The 20,285-nt window shown below is 39.1% G+C and overlaps 1 protein-coding gene across 2 annotated transcripts in view; it reads left to right on the plus strand.

Moving 5' to 3' along the window:
• The first annotated feature begins 256 nt into the window (after positions 1–256).
• mmd2a (monocyte to macrophage differentiation-associated 2a) overlaps positions 257–20,285 on the plus strand; it is an 85,601-nt gene continuing 65,572 nt past the window's right edge. Inside the window, exons 1-2 of one of the 2 annotated variants that reach the window (XM_039775982.1) lie at positions 257–925; positions 1,268–1,755. In XM_039775982.1, coding sequence (XP_039631916.1) covers positions 1,640–1,755 — 116 coding nt within the window. In that variant the 5' untranslated portion in view covers positions 257–925; positions 1,268–1,639. The remainder of the gene's footprint in view (positions 926–1,267; positions 1,756–20,285) is intronic. The other variant, XM_039775983.1, reaches the window with a different exon arrangement.

The following is a 20,285-nucleotide window of genomic DNA, read 5'->3' on the forward strand; positions in this document are numbered from 1 at the left end:
CTATCGATCTATCTATCTATCTATCTATCATATAGTGCCTTTCACATCTATCTATCTATCTATCTATCTATCTATCTATCTATCTATCTATCTATCTATCTATCTAGTGCCTTTATCATTTATAGTGCCTTTCACATTTATGTATCTATCTATCTATCTATCTATCTATCTATCTATCTATCTATTATATAGTGCCTTTCACATTTATGTATCTATCTATCTATCTATCTATCTATCTATCTATCTATCTATCTATCTATCTATCTATCTATCTATGATGTGTGTGATACGTGTAAAACATCTCACTTATTCTTTATAATAAAGCCCAGATACCGTAACACCGAGAGCGCCATCCAGTCAAGAGCACACGCAATAAATAAATATTTCAACATACAGTACTTAGCCGCCGAGTGATTGCGCATCTGGATTTTTCATTTTTTAAAATGTAAAATTCTGCCCGAGAGGCAGCTTTAGGTACGCCTGCCTCTGACGTGCGCTCACCGGACACCAGATATCCTACTCTAGGAAACTCACGCTTTTCCTTCACTGCTGATCCGTAGCGCAATGGGCGGAATTTAGATGCGGGACGTTGTATCAAGCAGGAAAAGCGATATTCCCAGGAGCGAGTGGCCCCTCGTCAGACTTCCGGATGGTTTTATGGTGTGCGCGCGCCCTCCTGCTTTCCAATAAGAAGAATCCCCGCTGTTTAACCCTATCTTCTCTTCTCATCTGTTTCTCTCATTATTGTGATCGATGCAAGCAAAATCTGACAGCTAGTATACAGGGCATTAGCAACAAGGAAATCAGGGAATACCTCGGAAAAGATGGAGAAAAAGGGCAGTCTCGTGATAATATTGTCCTAATAGACGCTTTTACTCAAACTGTTGCATTTTTCGGGCACTTTTTATTCGATGAATTTGGTAAGGTAAGTGTGGAATGGATGATATCATCCGCGTTCTTTCGGCAAAAGGCCGGCGCGGGTGCATAAGAATGGAGGTTATTGTTTAAATAAGGTGTGCGTGAAATAGGTTTTTTTTTATAACTCAACGCATGGCGATAGTAATTGAAAGTAGCGGTGCTTACAGTGTGAAAAGGGCTTGATTTTTATGGGGGATGCCACGCTTTGTGTCGGGAGCGAGTTAAATGGGTCAGAAATTTCTCATTTCTGCCAGAGGTAGCGGAGCTGGGATGGAGCCCCAGTTAAAACGGTTGTCCTTTATGATTTATTCCTAAGTTTTTTTTGTCTTCTTCTTCCTTTTTCTTACAGCTTTACTTCTGATGGAACTAGATGCTTGACAGTTTTGTGTTAAGCAAAGGAGGAGGAGGAAGAGGAGGAGGTGTTGCCTTCGGCAGCTCTAGATCGCATCTTTTTTTAAAAAGCTGCCATGCGAGCGGAGTAGCCAACTGGCAGCGGGCGCGGGCGAGCAGTGCGTTTCCCGCAGACGCTCGCTCTTACAATCGGGTGCCTTTTTGCTGAAGAACACTTTGCCCCAGTTGCACAAATACGCTTTACTGCCCGGATGCATTGTCAGTAGAACTGTAAGGAAGAAAGTAATCGATAAAAAAGAAGCCCTATAGCTGATAGGAAATTTCATCCCTCGCCTTAACCCACCGAAGAATCCCGACGTGCAACATCTAAATGCATTCAAGTATTGTTTCTTTGATCTGCCGTCTGAGCAGCCACAAGATACTTGGTGGAAATGGAAAAATGTTCATCCCCAAGACCATCGATTTTCAGAAGACTAAATATGCAAGGTAACCTGTTTTACATTATGTAAGGGATCACGAAAGGGTTGTCTGGCAACTTTTAGCGATGCATCTCGAATATTCGTGAGCAAAGCAGAAACACGCGACTGCTCCGACAGGAACTTCGTTTTAGTCAAGTCGGGAGACGTCTTGTAACAGAAAGAGTTATTGTTTCGTAGAAGGTGCATAAAGTCCACCAAATAAGTACAAAAAAATGGATGCCTGAGAAAAGTATGTTACCTTGTGCCACTCATTGAAAATCTGTTGCAATACTCATTAATGATGAATTTGCAGAGGAAAAGGCGGAACATTTCTAATGTTAGTTTGCCGTGGTCTCCGTGTGCCTTTTTCAGACTTAAATGCCTATTGCCGAACCGCAATCCAATAGATTTAACCTGAATTTTTTTTTGGAATATCGCGTTCATTGATAATTATATTTATCATTGTTATTTGCTGCTATTGCATTTCTATATGTAAAAATACATTGCAAATTATAAAGTGTGCAATTGCGTATACCGACAGTTTTACAGTACTTCGGATAAACTACAGTATTCTAACAATTCTAGTTTACAGAAATGGTAATACATTAAATTTGCAGTTGGGGTTGTGGATCTGTTTAAAGTGAGATTTGTAGGAATTCGGATTCTTAGATTTTGCTGTTACATTTTAACATTTATTTTTGGAACACGTTACTCCATGAAGATTATCCAGTGAAGTGCTCCACTGATCTTCACCTTTCCGTCTTTTATTGTAAGCACATCTGAAAACAGGCTTTAGAAATGGTCCTATTATATCAGCCACTTGGTCAGATTATAAAATCCAGTGGAGTCACACGTTTAAAACACTTGGTCAATTACGATAAGAGTCTGCTTTAAACTTGACTTTGTTGGTTTATCGAACAGATAAAGGTACATTTGTATCATGGTGATCAACTTGTTTGTTACAGTCTCACTGATTTAATCATTCTAGTGTAATTAATTTGCAGTTAGAAATCAAAATGGAAGATCTATCTATCTATCTATCTATCTATCTATCTATCTATCTATCTATCTATCTATCTATCTATCTATCTATAGATCACTTTTTTTAGATGTTCATTTGTTCATGTTCATCATTTGTTTTCCCTTAGGAATGTTATGAAGAAGCAACTTATGTGGGCTTTCCCAGGGATGAATGCCTTTTGAGATATTATATTACATGTCATAAGTTTAAAGCAATTAAAAATAAATTTATCTTTGTAACTGCAGACAAAGCAAACATAAGGACTATAAACGTGTCTTGAAAAGGGGAATTCCAAGAGATCAAGTCAGGATTAGTAGCGCAAGATTGAGTTAAATATGACATTGTTATCTGTGATGGCTTTTTATTTTTAATGGCTACTGGTGCCTCTTTATACCTACAGCAATACATCTTTATAATGCCTCACTCTGACTGTGACTGTTCTTTTTATCTTTAGCTAATTCGGAAGTTTGCTTTCTTTTTAGTCATTCAGGTGTGTATTTTAGAGGGGCTTGTTTGTTTGTCATACTATAATAAATATTCATTTAGCTTTTGTAAAAAGCTATATTTCCCATGAGGACAAATAAAGTGCTATCTATCTATCTATGTTAATTTTAATGTATTGATTTTTATATTATTTGAATTGCATCTGCCGTGAGAGTACATCATCCATTCATCACACCAGCGTTATCCTTCACTCACATTCACAATTACTTTTTAACAATCCACACCTCACTCTGTCCAAGTTTGCTTTATTTCTGCAGCTTAGTGGTATCATGACAGATACTGGATTCCCATGTTTCTGAACTGGATAAGCGTGGCAATATACATCCACATAAATAGATAGATAGGCACTATATAATAAATAGATAGATAGATAGATAGATAGATAGATAGATAGATAGATAGGCACTATATAATAAATAGATAGATATGAAATACACTATATCATAGATAGATAGATAGATAGATAGATAGATAGATAGATAGATAGATAGATAGATAGATGTGAAAGGCAGTATATAATAGATAGATAGATAGATAGATAGATAGAGAGATGTGAAAGGCACTATGTAATACATAGATAGATAGGCATGAAAGGCACTATATAATAGATAGATAGATAGACGTGAAAGGCAGTATATAATAGATAGACATATAGATAGATAGATAAATAAATAGATAGATAGATAGATAGATAGATAGATAGATAGGCACTATATTTGTTTTCAAGGGGATCACACAGCTACTCTAAGTCATTTCAACTGGAAATGATGTGTTTTTGCAAACTTTACAAATTGGCTTCTAGAACATTTAACATAATTTGTTTGGTTAATTCATATTTATAAAAAGCAAATGCATTTCATTGGCATAAAATCCCCTTTTATTTTAGGATTCCACATCAAATTTTATTTTACTGTATATTTTCTTGTGGGCAAAAAGCAGGATTGGATGGAGGGCTATTTCTTGGTGAATGTTTGAGCAGTTTTGGGCTCTTTCTGGTGGCCGAAATGTCTTATTGGCATAAGTGTAGTTAATTGGCATTAGCAGTAATCTCCACACATTTAGGATAAAGGCTGGATGTTACACTACTTTAAGTGACAATAATTTGTGTGGTTGTGAGGGTGACTTTCTGGGCACATTTGTCTTCGATAATCTGACAAACTAATGGCACACCATCCACCACGTGAGCAGGCTTTACTTCTCCTTGTGACATCATGTGTCTATGTAAGTTAATCAAATTGATGCAATTAGTTAGTTGGAAATATTATTTAGTAGTCAAGTGGTTGCGATTAGTGTTCATTTGACTTGTGAGTTTAAAATTTCTAAAAACTAGGGTTTGCTTTCTGAATTTACTTCATTGACAGGAATTATCACATAATGCAAGACTGTGCAATCAATATATTTAAATTTAGTATTCAGTAATTTGGCATAACATTACTGTTTATGTTCCCAGGTGTTATTTAAATAAGTCTGATTAATTCAAATAAATTACAATCGCCCAATTCCTTCCACTGTGGTTAGTGTAACTCACTTGACACAAATGTGAAGTACTCAGATTTATTTACATGGAATTTATACATGTAATTGAATTAAGTTCCTCCAATCTAGTCATTTTTTTGAGTAAGGAAATCTTTTTTTTTTTTTAATTTTTTTCAACTACCATACAAAGATGAAAATAATTAGATCCAATGGTTGTCGTTTGTAGATGACTCCTTCACTGACAAGGAGGCATCCCATTTTTATGGCAGTTTTTGTTCTTTTTTCCATGCCAGTCCACCCTGATTTGGTTTTGCTTCTTTAACTTTCTCAAACCTGCCTAATCAATTTCATAGTCATTGCACGGCTAGAGCTTATTCTGCAAGTATCAGGCACAAAAGAAGGCACAACCCTGGACATGGTGCCAGTCTGCCATAGGGCGCACTCACACAGAGCCCCAGGTATAGCCAATTTGGAAATGTCTTTGGGAGGTGAGGGGATAACTAGAGATCTTGGAGAATAAGCCACAGACAGAACACACAAACTCCACTCGGACAGTAAGCGGATGTGGGTTCAAACCCAGAAAGCTGCGTCCATTATGTCTCCTTTTCATCTTACGTATTCATTAATAAGGAATGCCATGTAGGTGCCTGTAAGAAGTGAAAAAAAGTCTTAATCATTGTAATATAGTGCCCTGTATGTACTTTACTCGATGTACTGGCAAAAACTGTTGAAAAACTTTCTAAAAAAATTGTGGTAAATGGCATAGGTAGCTCATTTGTCTGTGTGGTTGCATAGTCAATAACATGTGGTGTTAAAAACGTTACTACTTTATTCCAGAAGATAACAAATGCCTAAAATATGTAAATGATAAAAAATAACAGTTGTCAGTATGGCTGTCTAGAGCAGTGTAGGGGAAAACAGTTCACACTGGCCTGCGCCTCACATCTCCTAAGACAAATGGAGCTTTGTGCTCGTAACCAAAGAGATGTCCTCTGCTCGGCCTGACAAAGGCAGGGGCTGCCATGTGAAAGTATTTCAAACAGGGGGATGCTGATGTCAATTCAGTGAAAGCTGGGCCTGTTTAACCGCTCCTCAGGTGCTTTTGAAGTTTTACTTCAGTTTTAATGTTCTGTTTTGCTGCTGCAAAAAGAAAGCTCCCTGAAATTGTGTAATCAAGTTTATAAGCTATTCAACTCTGACTGAGAGAAACCAGACACAGTAAAAGGACATATGGATGCGAAGGTCAAACTGCGCAATGGGTTGCTGTTTCAGGGACGTGGCGTCAGTAATGTGATATTATAAGCAATATGGCAAACCAGAGTGCTTACTGATGATGAGATATACAAGTTCTCAAAAGGCATTTTGGGCTGTCTTTCTAATAATAAAAATGAAGTGGCATAGTGGTTAGTGTTGCTGCCCAATAGCTCCAGGGATTTCTGTTTGGTGCCTTTGTGGAATTTTCATGTTCTCCCCTTGTTAATGTACGGGGGACTCCAGTTTATTCCATCATCCAGAAGGCATAAAGCTTGGGTAACCTATGATGTGACCATAAACATGCATGGTGTTTGATAGACTGGCTTCTCTTCCACGTATGCTTCTAGAACTAACAATGACATCTGCTGTATCTTCCTTCTGCTGGAGCTTATAGCTAATCCACAGCATACCAATTTACTTGGTATTGGACTCTCCATAAACTTCATGCTATGTATACCTTAGCATCACTATTCTTGTTCTCAAAGTGCCGACTTAAGCCAGTGTCACATGACATGACTTCTTGTCAGTGGGGATGTCAAACTTGAGGATGTCAGATCAGACAACTAGAAATTGCAGGGCATGACAAATTACACACCTCTGTGATGACTGTCCAGCAGTTTCACATTTCCCAGGTATTGCGGGCTCACCTTCTTTTTGTGACAGACAATAATGAGCTGCTGTATGAAAGGTACAACGAGTTCAGCAGGGATCTCAGCTCTTTTTTTATTTTCCTTTTCCATTTTGTCATGGTACGTAAAACATGAGACATCAGACAGATGGCACTCTTCTCTTTGTGAGATCCAAAGCATCCATGTTCCTTAGTTTTTTGTCAATGCATTATGCGCATTGTACTTCAGGGTTAAGTCTCATAGGTGGTCAGCTCTTCTGCATACAGATCCCACCGCTATGACTAAAATAGGGTTAACTCACAGACCAGATGGAGTGCATCACAGGGTATGTCAGATTACACAACTGCCTCTTGAGTCACCAAGATTATGTAAAAGAAGTCTACAACTGAAAATTGCTTGAAAAGTCATGTAATGTGACAGGGCCTTACCTGGACCACCAGCAAGACTGACCATATATATTTCAGAATATTTGTAGTCTACATCTTAAAGGCAAGTTTCTACAGCCAGCCCCCCAGTGACCAGTTTACGGGCAGCAAATCTGCTGTTTGTTACTTCTCAGCCCAGACACCTCATTTGTGAAACAGATTGCTCTGTCCCAAACACCCATCCATCCATCCATTATCCAACCCGCTACATCCTAACTACAGGGTGACGGGGGTCTGCTGGAGCCAATCCCAGCCAACACAGGGTGCAAGGCAGGAAACCAACCCCAGGCAGGTCGCCAGCCCACTGCAGTCTGTCCCAAACAGCTGAAACCATTTCTAATTTTTTGAAAAGGCCATGTTTTCAAATATCTGACACTTGTTTTGTGGACTCCTTGTGTGATTTAACCTGCTGTCACACTTCAAATAATTCGATCCATCCACTTTCATGCTCTCTGCATGTGTGGTTCAATGTTACTGGGGTGCATGTTGTATTGTAGTTGTCTAAGAATCTGTCCATCACAGAGCATGCTCAAGCTCACACGCACACACAATCGCATAGAGCTAATTCACAGTTACCAAACTGCTGAACACTCACATTTTTGGGGATTTGGGAATAAAGCCCACTCAGAAATTAGAAAAACATGTAGCAGCACCTTCCACTATGCTCTATCCATTTTCAAATGTGCTTAATATGTTCAGATTGATGGATGTGCGGCCTATCCTGGAATCACTGGGCTGAAGGTCAGAGTCAGTCTTGGTCAGGGCAACAGCCCTCTGCAGAATGTGGTGTAACTAGTAATTGTGTTACATGTAGGAAGTAAAAATGTTAAATGTGAGAACACAACGAGAGGTCTGAAATGTGAATGTCCCCCTTATGAGAAGGACTTGAGAGTCACAGTAGACCTGTCACTATCAACTTCAAGGCAGTGTTCAGAAGCCATTAAAAAGGCAAACAGAATGTTAGGTTATATATCACAGTTTGTGCAGTACAAGTCCAAGGAAGTTCTACTCAAGCTTTATAACACACTGGTGAGGCCTCATCTGGAGTACTGTGTGCAGTTTTGGTCCCCAGACTACAAAACGGTGCTAGGTTATTTTGTGCCCTAAGCCAAGCTTATTAGTGTGCCAATCAACTGTTCAGTAGCTAACCTAAGTGGATGGATTTTCCCCCCATTAAGATCTGCGCCCTAGGCAAATGTCTAATTTGCTGTAGACAGATGGTCAACCCTTCATCTCACACTAGCTGGAAGAATTAACACTGTTAAGATGAATATTCTTCCAAAGTCCTTTTTTTATTTCAAAACATTCCAATATACATTAATAAATCATTCTTTAAGAAATTAGATTCAACAATAACCTCATTTATTTGGAATTCAAAACATCCACGCATCCAAAGAGTGACCCTACAAAGACAAAAGGCAGAAGACGGCATGGCTCTATCTAACTTCCAGTTTTATTACTGGGCAGCAAATATACAGGCGATAAGAACCTGGACACAAATAGAAGAACATACACAGGTTTGATCCGCAATAGAAGTAAAATCCTGCAGTACTTCTTTGTATTCCTTGCTCTGTGCTCCAATAAACACACGTTATCGGCAATACACTAATAACCCAATTGTGCTCCACTCACTTAGAATATGGAACCAATGTAGAAAGCATTTTAAGACGGAGAAGCTTCTATCTGTGGCACCTCTGCAAGATAACCACCTCTTTCAACCTTCGCAAACATATGCAGTTTTTAATATCTGGAAAAAATTTGGAATTAACTTGCTTAGAGATCTTTATATAGACAACGTCTTTGCATCCTATGAACAATTACATTCCAAATTTAACATTCCAGCTACGCATTTCTTTCACTATCTTCAAATCAGGAACTTTGTTAAACAGAACCTCCCAGTTTTTTCTCATCTTGCACCCACATCCATGCTGGAAAAATATTGCTCAATCTCAAGGACTTAGACACCATCTCTACAATATATAAAATAATTTTACAATCCCTCCCTTTCAAAGATCCAAGAGGTCACTGGGAAAAAGATCTCTCAATTAATATATCAGAAAAGGAGTGGAAAGTAGCAATGCAGAGAATTCACTCGAGCTCCATATGCGCAAAGCATACAATTATACAACTCAAAATTATATATCGAGCACATCTGTCTTGACTAAAACTCTCCAAAATGTTTTCAGGGCAAGATCCAACCTGCGAACGCTGCAAACTAGTTCCAGCCTCACTGGGTCACATGTTCTGGGCCTGCACCAAATTAACATCATTCTGGAATTCTGGATGAAAATTTTTAATTACCTTTCAGACAGCCTTGGACTCACAATCCCTCTTAACCCATTAACAGCTGTGTTTGGTGTTCTTCCAGATGGGCTTAAAGTGGAGAAAGACAAACAAATTGTGATTGCATTCACTACACTTTTGGCACGCAGACTTATACTGATAAACTGGAAGAACCCAAACTCTCCTCTTTTAAGTCAGTGGGAAACTGATGTGCTATACTATTTGAAATTGGAAACAATCAAATACTCAGTTAGAGGATCCGTACGGACTTTTTTCAAAACATGGCAGGATCTAATCAGTAATATTTGAAAATAATCTCATAAAGCACAGAGAATCTATTAATTTAGGTATGTTTACAGGTCTTAAATTTCATGCTGTTTGGCTTGCGCTCTCTCTTAGGGGTGGGGATCGATTTGTTCTTAACTCAAATTTTCTTTATGTAAAACTTGATTGATTTGTATGGAATGCAATACAATTAATAATAAAAAAAAAAACTGTTTAAGCAAAAGGAGATTAGGAAAAAAAAATTAGTAAAGCGGATCCAGACTATTACTTTAAAATAATTTCATCAAAAACATGAGGACAGAATTGGAAACTTGTTATGGGTAAATTTTGTACAAACATTAGGAAACCATAGACACATGGAATATGTTAACAAGTAGTTTGGTAGACATTGGAACGTTCAATACTCAACATTGTTATTTTAGAAGAATTAAGTGGATAGGACTGGGAAGCTTTGTTGGGCTGAATGGCCTGTTCTTGCCAGATTTTTCTAATGTTCAAATATGTATAATATAGTTGAGTATACTGCAGTGTATTCATTATTCAAGTATAAGATAATAGTCTACTGAATACAGTACATACAGTATTTCATAGTTCATGCTTATTGCATTGTGTATATAAACTCCCAGCTTTATCCGTCTGTCAGCAGCTCCTCCTGGATGTCTTTAATGCCACATGTATACAGTATATATAAAGTAATGCGAAAATTCAATCAAATTGAACCAAGACCCGAATAGTACACAAGAAATTAAAATGACCCAAGCAGCCTCCTTAGATACTGCAAACTACAGAATCTTTAAATGGTTTGTATTGCTGCCAGAGTTCATTTCCCAAACTGCTCACTCTTGCATTCAATTTACATTATTGTTTTGTTAATTTTCTCCCTTAACTCAACTCTGTTTTCCTCCCACATTCCGAAAAAAATGCACATGTTGACTGGCAACTCTAAATTGGCCTTTTGTGCATGATGGTGTGGCATCCCTTCTAGGGTTGTGCCAAGTTCTACTTGGTAAGGCTCCAGCTCCTTGAGACCTTGTTATAAATTCAAACCATGACAGGCTGTAAGTAAACTGAAAGTGGGGACTTTTAACTACTAAAGTCTTAGACTATAAGTCACAGCAGGCTTGTTCAGTCTCTCTACCTTGTCATGAATCATACTGTACTATTTTTATATTCTTGAAACACAATATTTTTTTTCAAACATCTGTTTATTTTTCACATTATACTTGAGATGTCACATTCCCACCATACTGTTTATAGTTACAATGCCCATTTCTGCACACATGGGTGGGGCTATGATGTCATCAGCCAGCCCCTAATTAAGATATTGGTGCACAGCTCCTAGTATCCCACTTTTGGGATAAATCGAAAGCAAAACATTTTGTACCCTGTAGGCTTACAGAGAGCTGCAGTCCATCCCTGCAAGCATAGGACACAAGGCAGGAACAGTCCCTTGACAGGGCATCAGTCCATCGCATGGTGAACACACACACACACACTAGGCCCAAATTAGCATTGCCAGTGCATCTAACCTGGATGTTTTTGGACTGTTATGGGAAACTGGAGCACTTAAAGGAAACCCACCCAGACACAGGAAAAACATGCAAACTCGGGAAGAACATGAAGACCTGGAAGAATATGAAAACCCAGCACATGAACCCTGGTGACCTCAGTGTGAGGCAGCAGCACTACCACTGCACCACCCTGCCACCTTTCGAATAAGCATTCCTTTCATTGTTGAAACTCCTAATAATATGTAATTTGGAAAAAGTTTAACGGTTTTGGTCTTCCTGTTACGGAATTAGCACAACACTCTCAGCGTGACCCTCAGCAAATTACTAACTTGCCAGTGTTTTAACTAAGTATGGAAACAATTGTACTGTATGTGTAAATCACCATGTGAGAACAATTTCTACGTGTAGAGTCGCCACCTAGCGGCCATAATCTTAGACTGGTGTGAACTTCCCCTGGCAGTCTTTCACCTGTAAAAATATGGAAAATAATCGTATACCATTCATTGGCGAGCTGCTCTGGATAAAACCATCAGCTGAGTTAATCCATTCATTCATTCTATCTATTATCAAAGTTTAATTAATTTCATTGTTATGGACCTGGGCTCAAGGTAACAACTGTCATGATTTTGGTTGTTTTCTCTCGAATATTTAGATTTGTACATTATAAGAGTTGATTTAGTCCATTTGTGTGTAATTTTGATTAATGTTTGTGTTATGATGGTCACCATGATACTCTCTGGCTATTGAATAATATTATTATGATGGTCACCATGATACTCTCTGGCTATTGAATAATATTATTATGATGGTCACCATGATACTCTGTGGCTATTTTCAGCCATTGTCGCTACCATTTTGTGAGGTTTTCTCATGGCTGCAGCCATGTCGTTTGTGGAGACATTTGTTATAAATTCTATGAACATCTGACATCATCTCAGTTCCCCTTGAGAACTAATACTGTAGGAGCTTTTTCCAAATGTAACCTGAAGAAAAGACATAAATTAAATTTAAAAACAGAAGAAAATCAGGAAGTCAGACGCACTGTTACCAAAGCTAAATCATAAGACAAAAACTCAAGTTGAAAATAATAGCATGAGTCGAGACCAGAGAAAAGTTTCAGAAAGAAGATTTGATTTAAACAGTGGAACAATTAATTAAAAAGGGTTTTCAAATCTGCCAGCTTGGATAGGAAATTAACTTTTCGATGACTTTTTAAATCTGTTGTGTCATTGACACACAAGCCTCTGAGGTTATGGCCTCTAACAACATGGGAAGCTTCCTAATAATTGGAACACAAATGGCGATGCTCGTCTAACCAAAAAAAAGGTTGGCAAAAACAACAACAAACATACATTTATGTAGCATGTTTGCATATAAACAATGCAGCTCAAGTTGCTTTACGAAATGAAATAAAAGGAAATTAATAAAAATCATAAACAAGATTAGGCAATGATATCATACAGTATATAACAAAGAAAAAGCTAAGGTTGAATGGCCAGGAGGACAGAAAAAAAACCCCAAAAAACTCCAGTTATACTGGTGAAATAAAAAAAAATCTGCATGTGTTCCAATGCCAAAAGACACCAAAAAACAGCCCAAATACATTTTAAAAATTAAAACCAAGCATTTAATCCACAGACTAACGGTAAAAATGGATTCTACGATATAATAAAATAAAATAAAAAACCCACAAAATTAGTCCAAGTGCTTTCAAAAAGGTGTTGGATTTCATGATGATTAATTAATTGTTCATAGTATTGTTCAGCATAGCGCAACATAGTGCAAATTACAGCAGTTGTCGAAGACATGTGGCACTCTCGAACCATACTAGAACCTTTTGTAAGGAAGTAAAAGATTTTTATTATGAGAATAAAATGATATGATGGGATAACAACAGGTCAGATCAAGCAGACAGTAACAAAGTGACAAACCAATAACTCCTAATGTCTCACTGGGCCTTCCCTAACTGTCTTATAATGAGTTCATTTTTTTTCGCCATTCCCTTGAGATGTGAGTACACAGTGTATATGGAATGTTGTTGGACCTCATAGTATAGGATTTTTTTGCCTCTTTTTCTTACCTCATGCAATATTTAAAAATCTAATCACAACACCATTTTGTTAATATGTTGGACATCACTACAGTATGATTGTTTCAATCATGTTGACAATTGCCATAGTGCAATCCTGCTCAGAATCACTCGGAATGTGAGGTCCTCAAGCACACCACCATCGAGACAGTAAATTCTATTCCTCAATATCAGATATTAGGATTTCTGTGTTGGTGTGCGTGGTTTTATTTTGATCTTCCTATTCCTGGTTATAAACTAATATATTTTCTGATTTTATAGACTTTTATTTGGTCTTCATTTTAAACTTGATATCTAGTCATTTGTCTTTTTTGATTATGACTCTTGTGTTAGTTTTTTTTTTTTTGACCACAATGTCATCTCCTGTGCCGTACTGAGTCAGTACAAACTGTTTGTATAGGGTGGACTATCGTGTTTACCTGTACACCCCTTTACCTCTGTCATCTCTCCTTCTCTCTTAATTCTGGCCTCTCTTCTTCCCACCAGGTGAGCCCCTACCCAGCCCTCATCCCAAATCTAAGTACAGTAGGCCTCTGGAGATGAGAAGGTGTCATGTCCAAGGTGAAGGTGCTTCCAGGGCATGAGCCTTTAACTACTGTAGGGGGCAAAGTTTTGCTCTTGATGTTGTGGGGTTGTCCTCTTAGAATGTGCTTTAGCAGTAAAGCCCAAACTCCCATTTAAAATGGGGCACAATGTCTTTAATCAGTATTTAGGAGGAAAACAAACATATTGCAGGGGTTCCAAAACCTGCCCCCAAATGGTCTCGGGACTTCTTTTAAATTATTTGTCATTCCACACAGTCGTTCCACACTAGCTGGTCCCATTTAGGCCCACCCATGCACACCATATGTATGTATAAAGTATTTCATTATCTATATGGCCAGTAAAGGCACAGTAGATTATTTCTGTTTTTCCAGCTGAGCTAAAAGAATTGAAGTGGTGGAAAAATGGAAGCACTCCCTGCCCCCTTCCTGTGCTTCCGCCTTCTGGGAAGAAAAATAAAATGATAATTAAATAAAAGCCTCTTAATGGGAGGCTGACTCATACCACAAATGGGAATGGTTTACCGAAGGCTCTGCTAATTCTCAGTAGTTTTGTTTTACATCCAGGTGGACTACCCAGCAGACGTAACCCATGTTTTGAGTGGTAACTGGCTGAAGGGGAGGCAGAGGTTAAAGATTAAAGCGCTGGCAGCTCAGTGTTGGTTGGGCTGCCAAGTGACAATTGGGTGCTAAAAGATGTAACGTAAATTCTAGTTACAGCTATAATGTAAGCCAGTATGTGCTTTTCCATTGATTAATTCAGAGGTACGGTATTGATAGAATACTAAAGCATACAAATGGCTGCTTCTCCAAAGTACCAACAAATGGCTTCAGAATATAAACTACCTGTAGTCAGCATCATTGTAAGATCACTTTTCCTTTTCATATTTTTGCTGTTATATTGAAAAATTGTTTACCACTGCTTATTTTTTTATCTGTCCTTTCACCACTTTAGTTTCCCACTTTCTGCAGATTAGGGTCATGGAAAGCAGGATTTCATTGTATCAGGATGCAACTTTAACTCACTTTTAAAATTGCTCCTGTAACCCTAATGTTAAAAAAGTCTGGTCTTGATGATGACAATCTTAACAATTTCCAGCCTATTTCCCACTTACCTTTCCTCTCAAAAGCTCTTGAGCATGTTGTAGCCTCCCAACTCACCAATTACTTAACCAGTAATAACTTGATGGAACCCTTTCAGTCTGGTTTCAGGGTGCAGCACAGCTGTGAAACTGCTCTGCTACGGGTAACCAATGATCTGCTTATGGCAGCAGACTCTGGACAAACCAGCATATTAATTCTATTAGACCTCAGTGCAGCATTTGACACTCAGGTCAGACATGACATTCTACTGTCCAGAATGGAGAACATGCTGGGTATCTCTGGCACTGCCCTCCAGTGGTTCAAGTCCTATCTGACTGATAGGCAAGAGTTTGTTAGTCTTGGCAACAGCAGATCCAGCTCAGCGCCAGTCACACAAGGAGTTCCTCAGGGCTCTGTCCTCGGCCCTCTTCTCTTCTGTATTTATATGCTTCCCCTTGGCCATATTATTCGTAGCTATGGACTGGGTTATCATTTTTATGCAGATGATACTCAACTCTACTTCAATGTTAAAAGTGGAACTTCATCAGAGCTTTCTCAGCTCACAACCTGCCTTAGTGAAATTAAAACCTGGATGGAGCAGAACTCTTTAAAATTAAATTGCAACAAAACTGAACTCCTGCAAATTGGGACTAAAATGTAACTTAATAAAATGAGCTCCTTCCCTGGTCCTTCTTGGCGGTGATCTCATCAGACCTGCCTCTGCTGCAAAGAATCTTGGTGACATTTTTGATTCCTCCCTCTCTCATTTCGCTCACATAAACCACATTAAGAAACTTTCTTACTTTCACCTCCATAACATATCCCATGTTCACTCCTTCCTCTCCTTCTCTAATGCTGAGAAACTTGTCCCTGCTTTTATCACATCCCACATAGATTATTGTAACTCACAGCTGGCAGGTGCCCCTTCTAATCTTATATCACAGCTCCAGCTTATTCAAAACTCAGCTGCAAGAGTCCTTACTCGAACCAGCAGCAGCGAGCACATCACACCCATCCTGCTGTCTTCACTGGCTCCCTGTGTCTTACAGAATCAAATATAAAATCCTACTAATAACCTACAAAGCCTTAAATAACCTCCCACCAAACTACATCAGTGACCTTCTCCATCACTATGTGCCCACTGCCCACTAAGGTCCTCTGATTCTGGCAATCTTGTTGTGCCCCACACTAATCTACACTCCATGGGTGACAGCAGGGCCTTCAGCTGTATAGCGCACAGACTCTGGAATGACCTACCAAATTAATCAGGTCAGCTGACTCCATGAATTCTTTTAAAAAACAACTCAAAACTCATCTGTTCAGGAAGGCTTTCAGCTCTACTTGACTTCATTCCTCTTCTCTCAGTCTACCTCTCTGTCAAGATGCTCATGTAACCTGTGTGTGTGTGTGTGCTGGACCATCAATTATGTTGTCTGTTAGGCTTTTTTTTCTCTGAATTCACTATTGTAATCTTCTTTATTTATTTATTTGGTTTGTACAATACTATATACTGTATACCCTGCCATTCTTTCTTATATTCTGTAAGTGCCTTGAGCATGGGAAAGGCGCTATATAAATAAAATGTATTATTATTATTATTATTATGGCTGAATTACAGTCAGTATAGGAAATGCTCAAACATGCTCACACCTACTGTATGCCTGCTCATTTATTAAAAGTCATTGCTGTTTTTTTTTCTTCTAATGAACTGTTTTTCTAACCCAGTTATTTAGTTCAAGGCACAAGGAAGCTGGTGCTCATCCTAGCAGCATTAGATGGAACAAACCCTGAAAGTCACACACACCTTCAAATTCACTCATAAATGCCCTACTTGCAAATATTTGGAATGTGGATGGACAACAGGTAGCAAGAGAAAAAGCCACATGGGCTCTGGGAGTACATTAAATATTAAATACTCATCATATCAAATCAGGGCCATAGGCTGTTCAGGCAAGGGCCTAGGATGCCCTCTAATGGTCAGGGCACATTACAGCAGGCCTCTGTAAAGTTTCCTGTCTTTAGTTTGTTTAGAAAAATGTGTCCGAACCGGACCAGAGCATAAAGAAATGTTGTAAGTTGTGCGACTCAGCAGAGCCAGCGCTGTCTGCACTATGCACAGCACAGTCGGTGTGCTGTTTCATACACTAGCACAGGCAGTGTGCCAGGAATCTCATGCGACATGTGGCCTCCTTGCTACCTGTGTGTTGCGTGTGTGATAATGAGGCAGAACCGCTTCAATTTTGGCAGTTAGCCACTGCCGGGATCAGGAATCAGGATTCATCCCTGATCTTCCCAAATTGTGTGCAGCCTGTCAGGCAGACACACAGCTGGGTCCCAGTCCACTCCTCCTCCACCTCAAGCGTGGCATTACAGGGTTAGTGCAGTCCAGACTCCAGTGAGTGACTGAGACCGGGCAGCTTCCTCCTGTCATAGTTGTGCCCGCTTGGTTTGTTCCTCAGGTCTGGAGATACTAAGGTGAGAGAGTGAGCCTGAAGAGAGCTGTACTCCCATAGCTTCTGCAGAGAGAAGCTTCACAAAACTGAATGGCTTCAGAATATAAACTACCTGTAGTCAGCATCATTGTAATATCACTTTTCCTTTTCATATTTTTGCTGTTATATTGAAAAATTGTTTACCACTGCTTATTTTTTTATCTGTCCTTTCACCACTTTAGTTTCCCACTTTCTGCAGATTAGGGTCATGGAAAGAAGGATTTCATTGTGTCAGGATGCAACTTTAACTCACTTTTAAAATTGCTCCTGTAACCCCAATGTTAAAAAAGTCTGGTCTTGATGCTGACAATCTTAACAATTTCCAGCCTACCTTTCCTCTCAAAAGCTCTTGAGCGTGTTGTAGCCTCCCAACTCACCAATTACTTAACCAGTAATAACTTGATGGAACCCTTTCAGTCTGGTTTCAGGGTGCGGCACAGCTGTGAAACTGCTCTGCTACGGGTAACCAATGATTTGCTCATGGCAGCAGACTCTGGACAAATCAGCATATTAATTCTATTAGAGCTCAGTGCAGCATTTGGCACTGTCAGACATGACATTCTACTGTCCAGAATGGAGAACATGCTGGGTATCTCTGGCACTGCCCTCCAGTGGTTCAAGTCCTATCTGACTCATAGGCAAGAGTTTGTTAGTCTTGGCAACAGGAGATCCAGCTTATAAAAAATTACTTGAGGTCTACAATGTCATAAGACCCGTCTCAATGGCCTAGCAATGATGAGCATCAACAGAGACATTTCTACAAATATATCATATGATGATGTTATAAATGATTTTGCTGCAAGAAAGTCAGAGCGTGTATGAATTTAAAAAGAAATATTTGAAATGTCAAGTCCCTCCATTTTCCAGTGACATGTTTCTAATATTATTTATTTGTTTTACTTCCTTTTTCTATAAAAATTGCGTAGAGTCTGTTACTTACTTGCAAAGTGGTGGGGAGATACTGTAGATTTTCTTGCCTGGGGTACCAAAATAGGTCAGAAACAGCCCTGTATCAAATCAGTCTTAAACTTGCTTCTTCATAGGGTGCTGAAGCTTATCCCAGCTACACTGAGCACAAAGCAGGAAGCAGTCCATCACAGGGCCCATTCGCTCACAACAATCTGAAGCCAATTAGTAATTTCAAGTTAACCTCACCTGCGTGTCTTTTGAGGATGTGGGATGGAAATCTAAATACCAAAAGGAAAACCTGCTGAGACATGGTGAGAACATGCAGCCTCCACAAGAACAATAATGGGGCATGGCATTCAAACTCAGGACGCTGGATCTGTGAGGGGGGAGCACCTACTCACTGTGCTGCCATACTGCCACAAAGCCCATACTGGAAACAACCAATTCTGGATGGGATGCCTATCCAACAGATGGAGTAGTGACACACATATACAAGAAATATTTGTGGAGTATGGCAGGAAATTTATAAATATACCATATACTGTATATACACTCATGGGGAAAAGAAACTATACCCCATACAATGTTTGTTCCTTTTTAACATACAGTATGTGGTCATATCAAAATTTGATCTTCATTTGAACAGCATACATAGTTAAAGGGTTTATAACATAAACATCTTGATTTGATAGCCATGTTATTTTCTAATCCGCTTAATCCATATCAGGGTCACAGGGGGTGAGAGAGATGATGCTGGAGCCTATCCCAGCTAGCACCGGCACAAGGCAGGACCAGACCCTGGGCAGGGCGCCAGTCTATCGGAAGATTAATAACCAAAACCACCAAAAACACACACGGGCCAACAAACTCCATGCAGGGAGGACCTAGGATGTGAACCCTGGTCTTCTTACTGCGAGGCCATTTCGTAGGCAATTGTATAATTTAAATAAGCATAAAGATAAATTTTGCACATGGGCAATGTAAGTCCACACTGTGACCGACAGCAAAGAAGCAGTTGGAAGCAGAGAGAAATGTTGTTCAATTAAACCCTGTTTAACTGAAACACAAAGTCCAAAGAAAACCAAAATAATGCAAAACAAAATAATGAAACTACGTTAGCCAGGTATTGGTTCTTTATCTTTTCTCGTTCAATCAGTCGCACTGTTCTCCTGATCAGTTTGAAGACACCACTTTCCTGGATCACCGCTTCTTATGGCGAAATGATCAGAAGAGGTGGGCCTTGTTCAGGTTGTTACGACCGGTTGCAAGTTATCACTTCTCCAAATGCACCAGATCGAGTGCAGATGATTAGAACATCACTAAGAAGATCTCGTCTGACCCTGTCATATTTAAACTTCAGGCATTTACTTTCAGGCGGATCATCTTTTTCCATGTTACTCTCACTGCACCACTCGGAGAAGCTGATCGGAAAGAGAATTATCGGTATACAGCATCAAGCATGCGCTGCCTCAGCCATGCTTCCTACTTGAACTGCACTCATACGACAAACACTTCAAACCTTTCCTGCACAGACCTCGCGGTTCAGAAAGAGTTTCATCCCAAGAGCTCTAAACGCACTCAATCAGTTTATCAAGTGCTCCTTGTAGAACTGTCTGTACTTATGAGTACAATCACCTCACTGTAAACTTGCACTACAGTTATAATATTGCACAACCTGAGCCACTTTATAAAGCGTGTATTTATATATGATGATGATATCATTTTTAAGATGAAATGCAGCAAAATATGTTTATTATATTATACAGATAAAACTTTAACTTCATTTAAATAATCTATATTGTTAATAATTAAAGGAACCAGTGTTGCTACGCTAGCAAGGATCTGGCGCGCCGCTCACGATTGTTCCTGCCTCGCACTGTATGTTTCACTGGGACCAGCCTGAAGGATAGAATAATTAAACATGTACTATGAAGATATTTCAATGTTCCTTAAAAGGTTTGAAGAATCAGCGTTATAAGCTTACAGATGGCTTAACATCCATTACAGAGCTGATTGTGTGGCAATCGGTTACTTGGAGAAAGAAAAGGAAGGACA

The sequence above is a fragment of the Polypterus senegalus genome, chromosome 13 (genome assembly GCF_016835505.1).
Source record: "Polypterus senegalus isolate Bchr_013 chromosome 13, ASM1683550v1, whole genome shotgun sequence".
NCBI lineage: Eukaryota > Metazoa > Chordata > Cladistia > Polypteriformes > Polypteridae > Polypterus > Polypterus senegalus.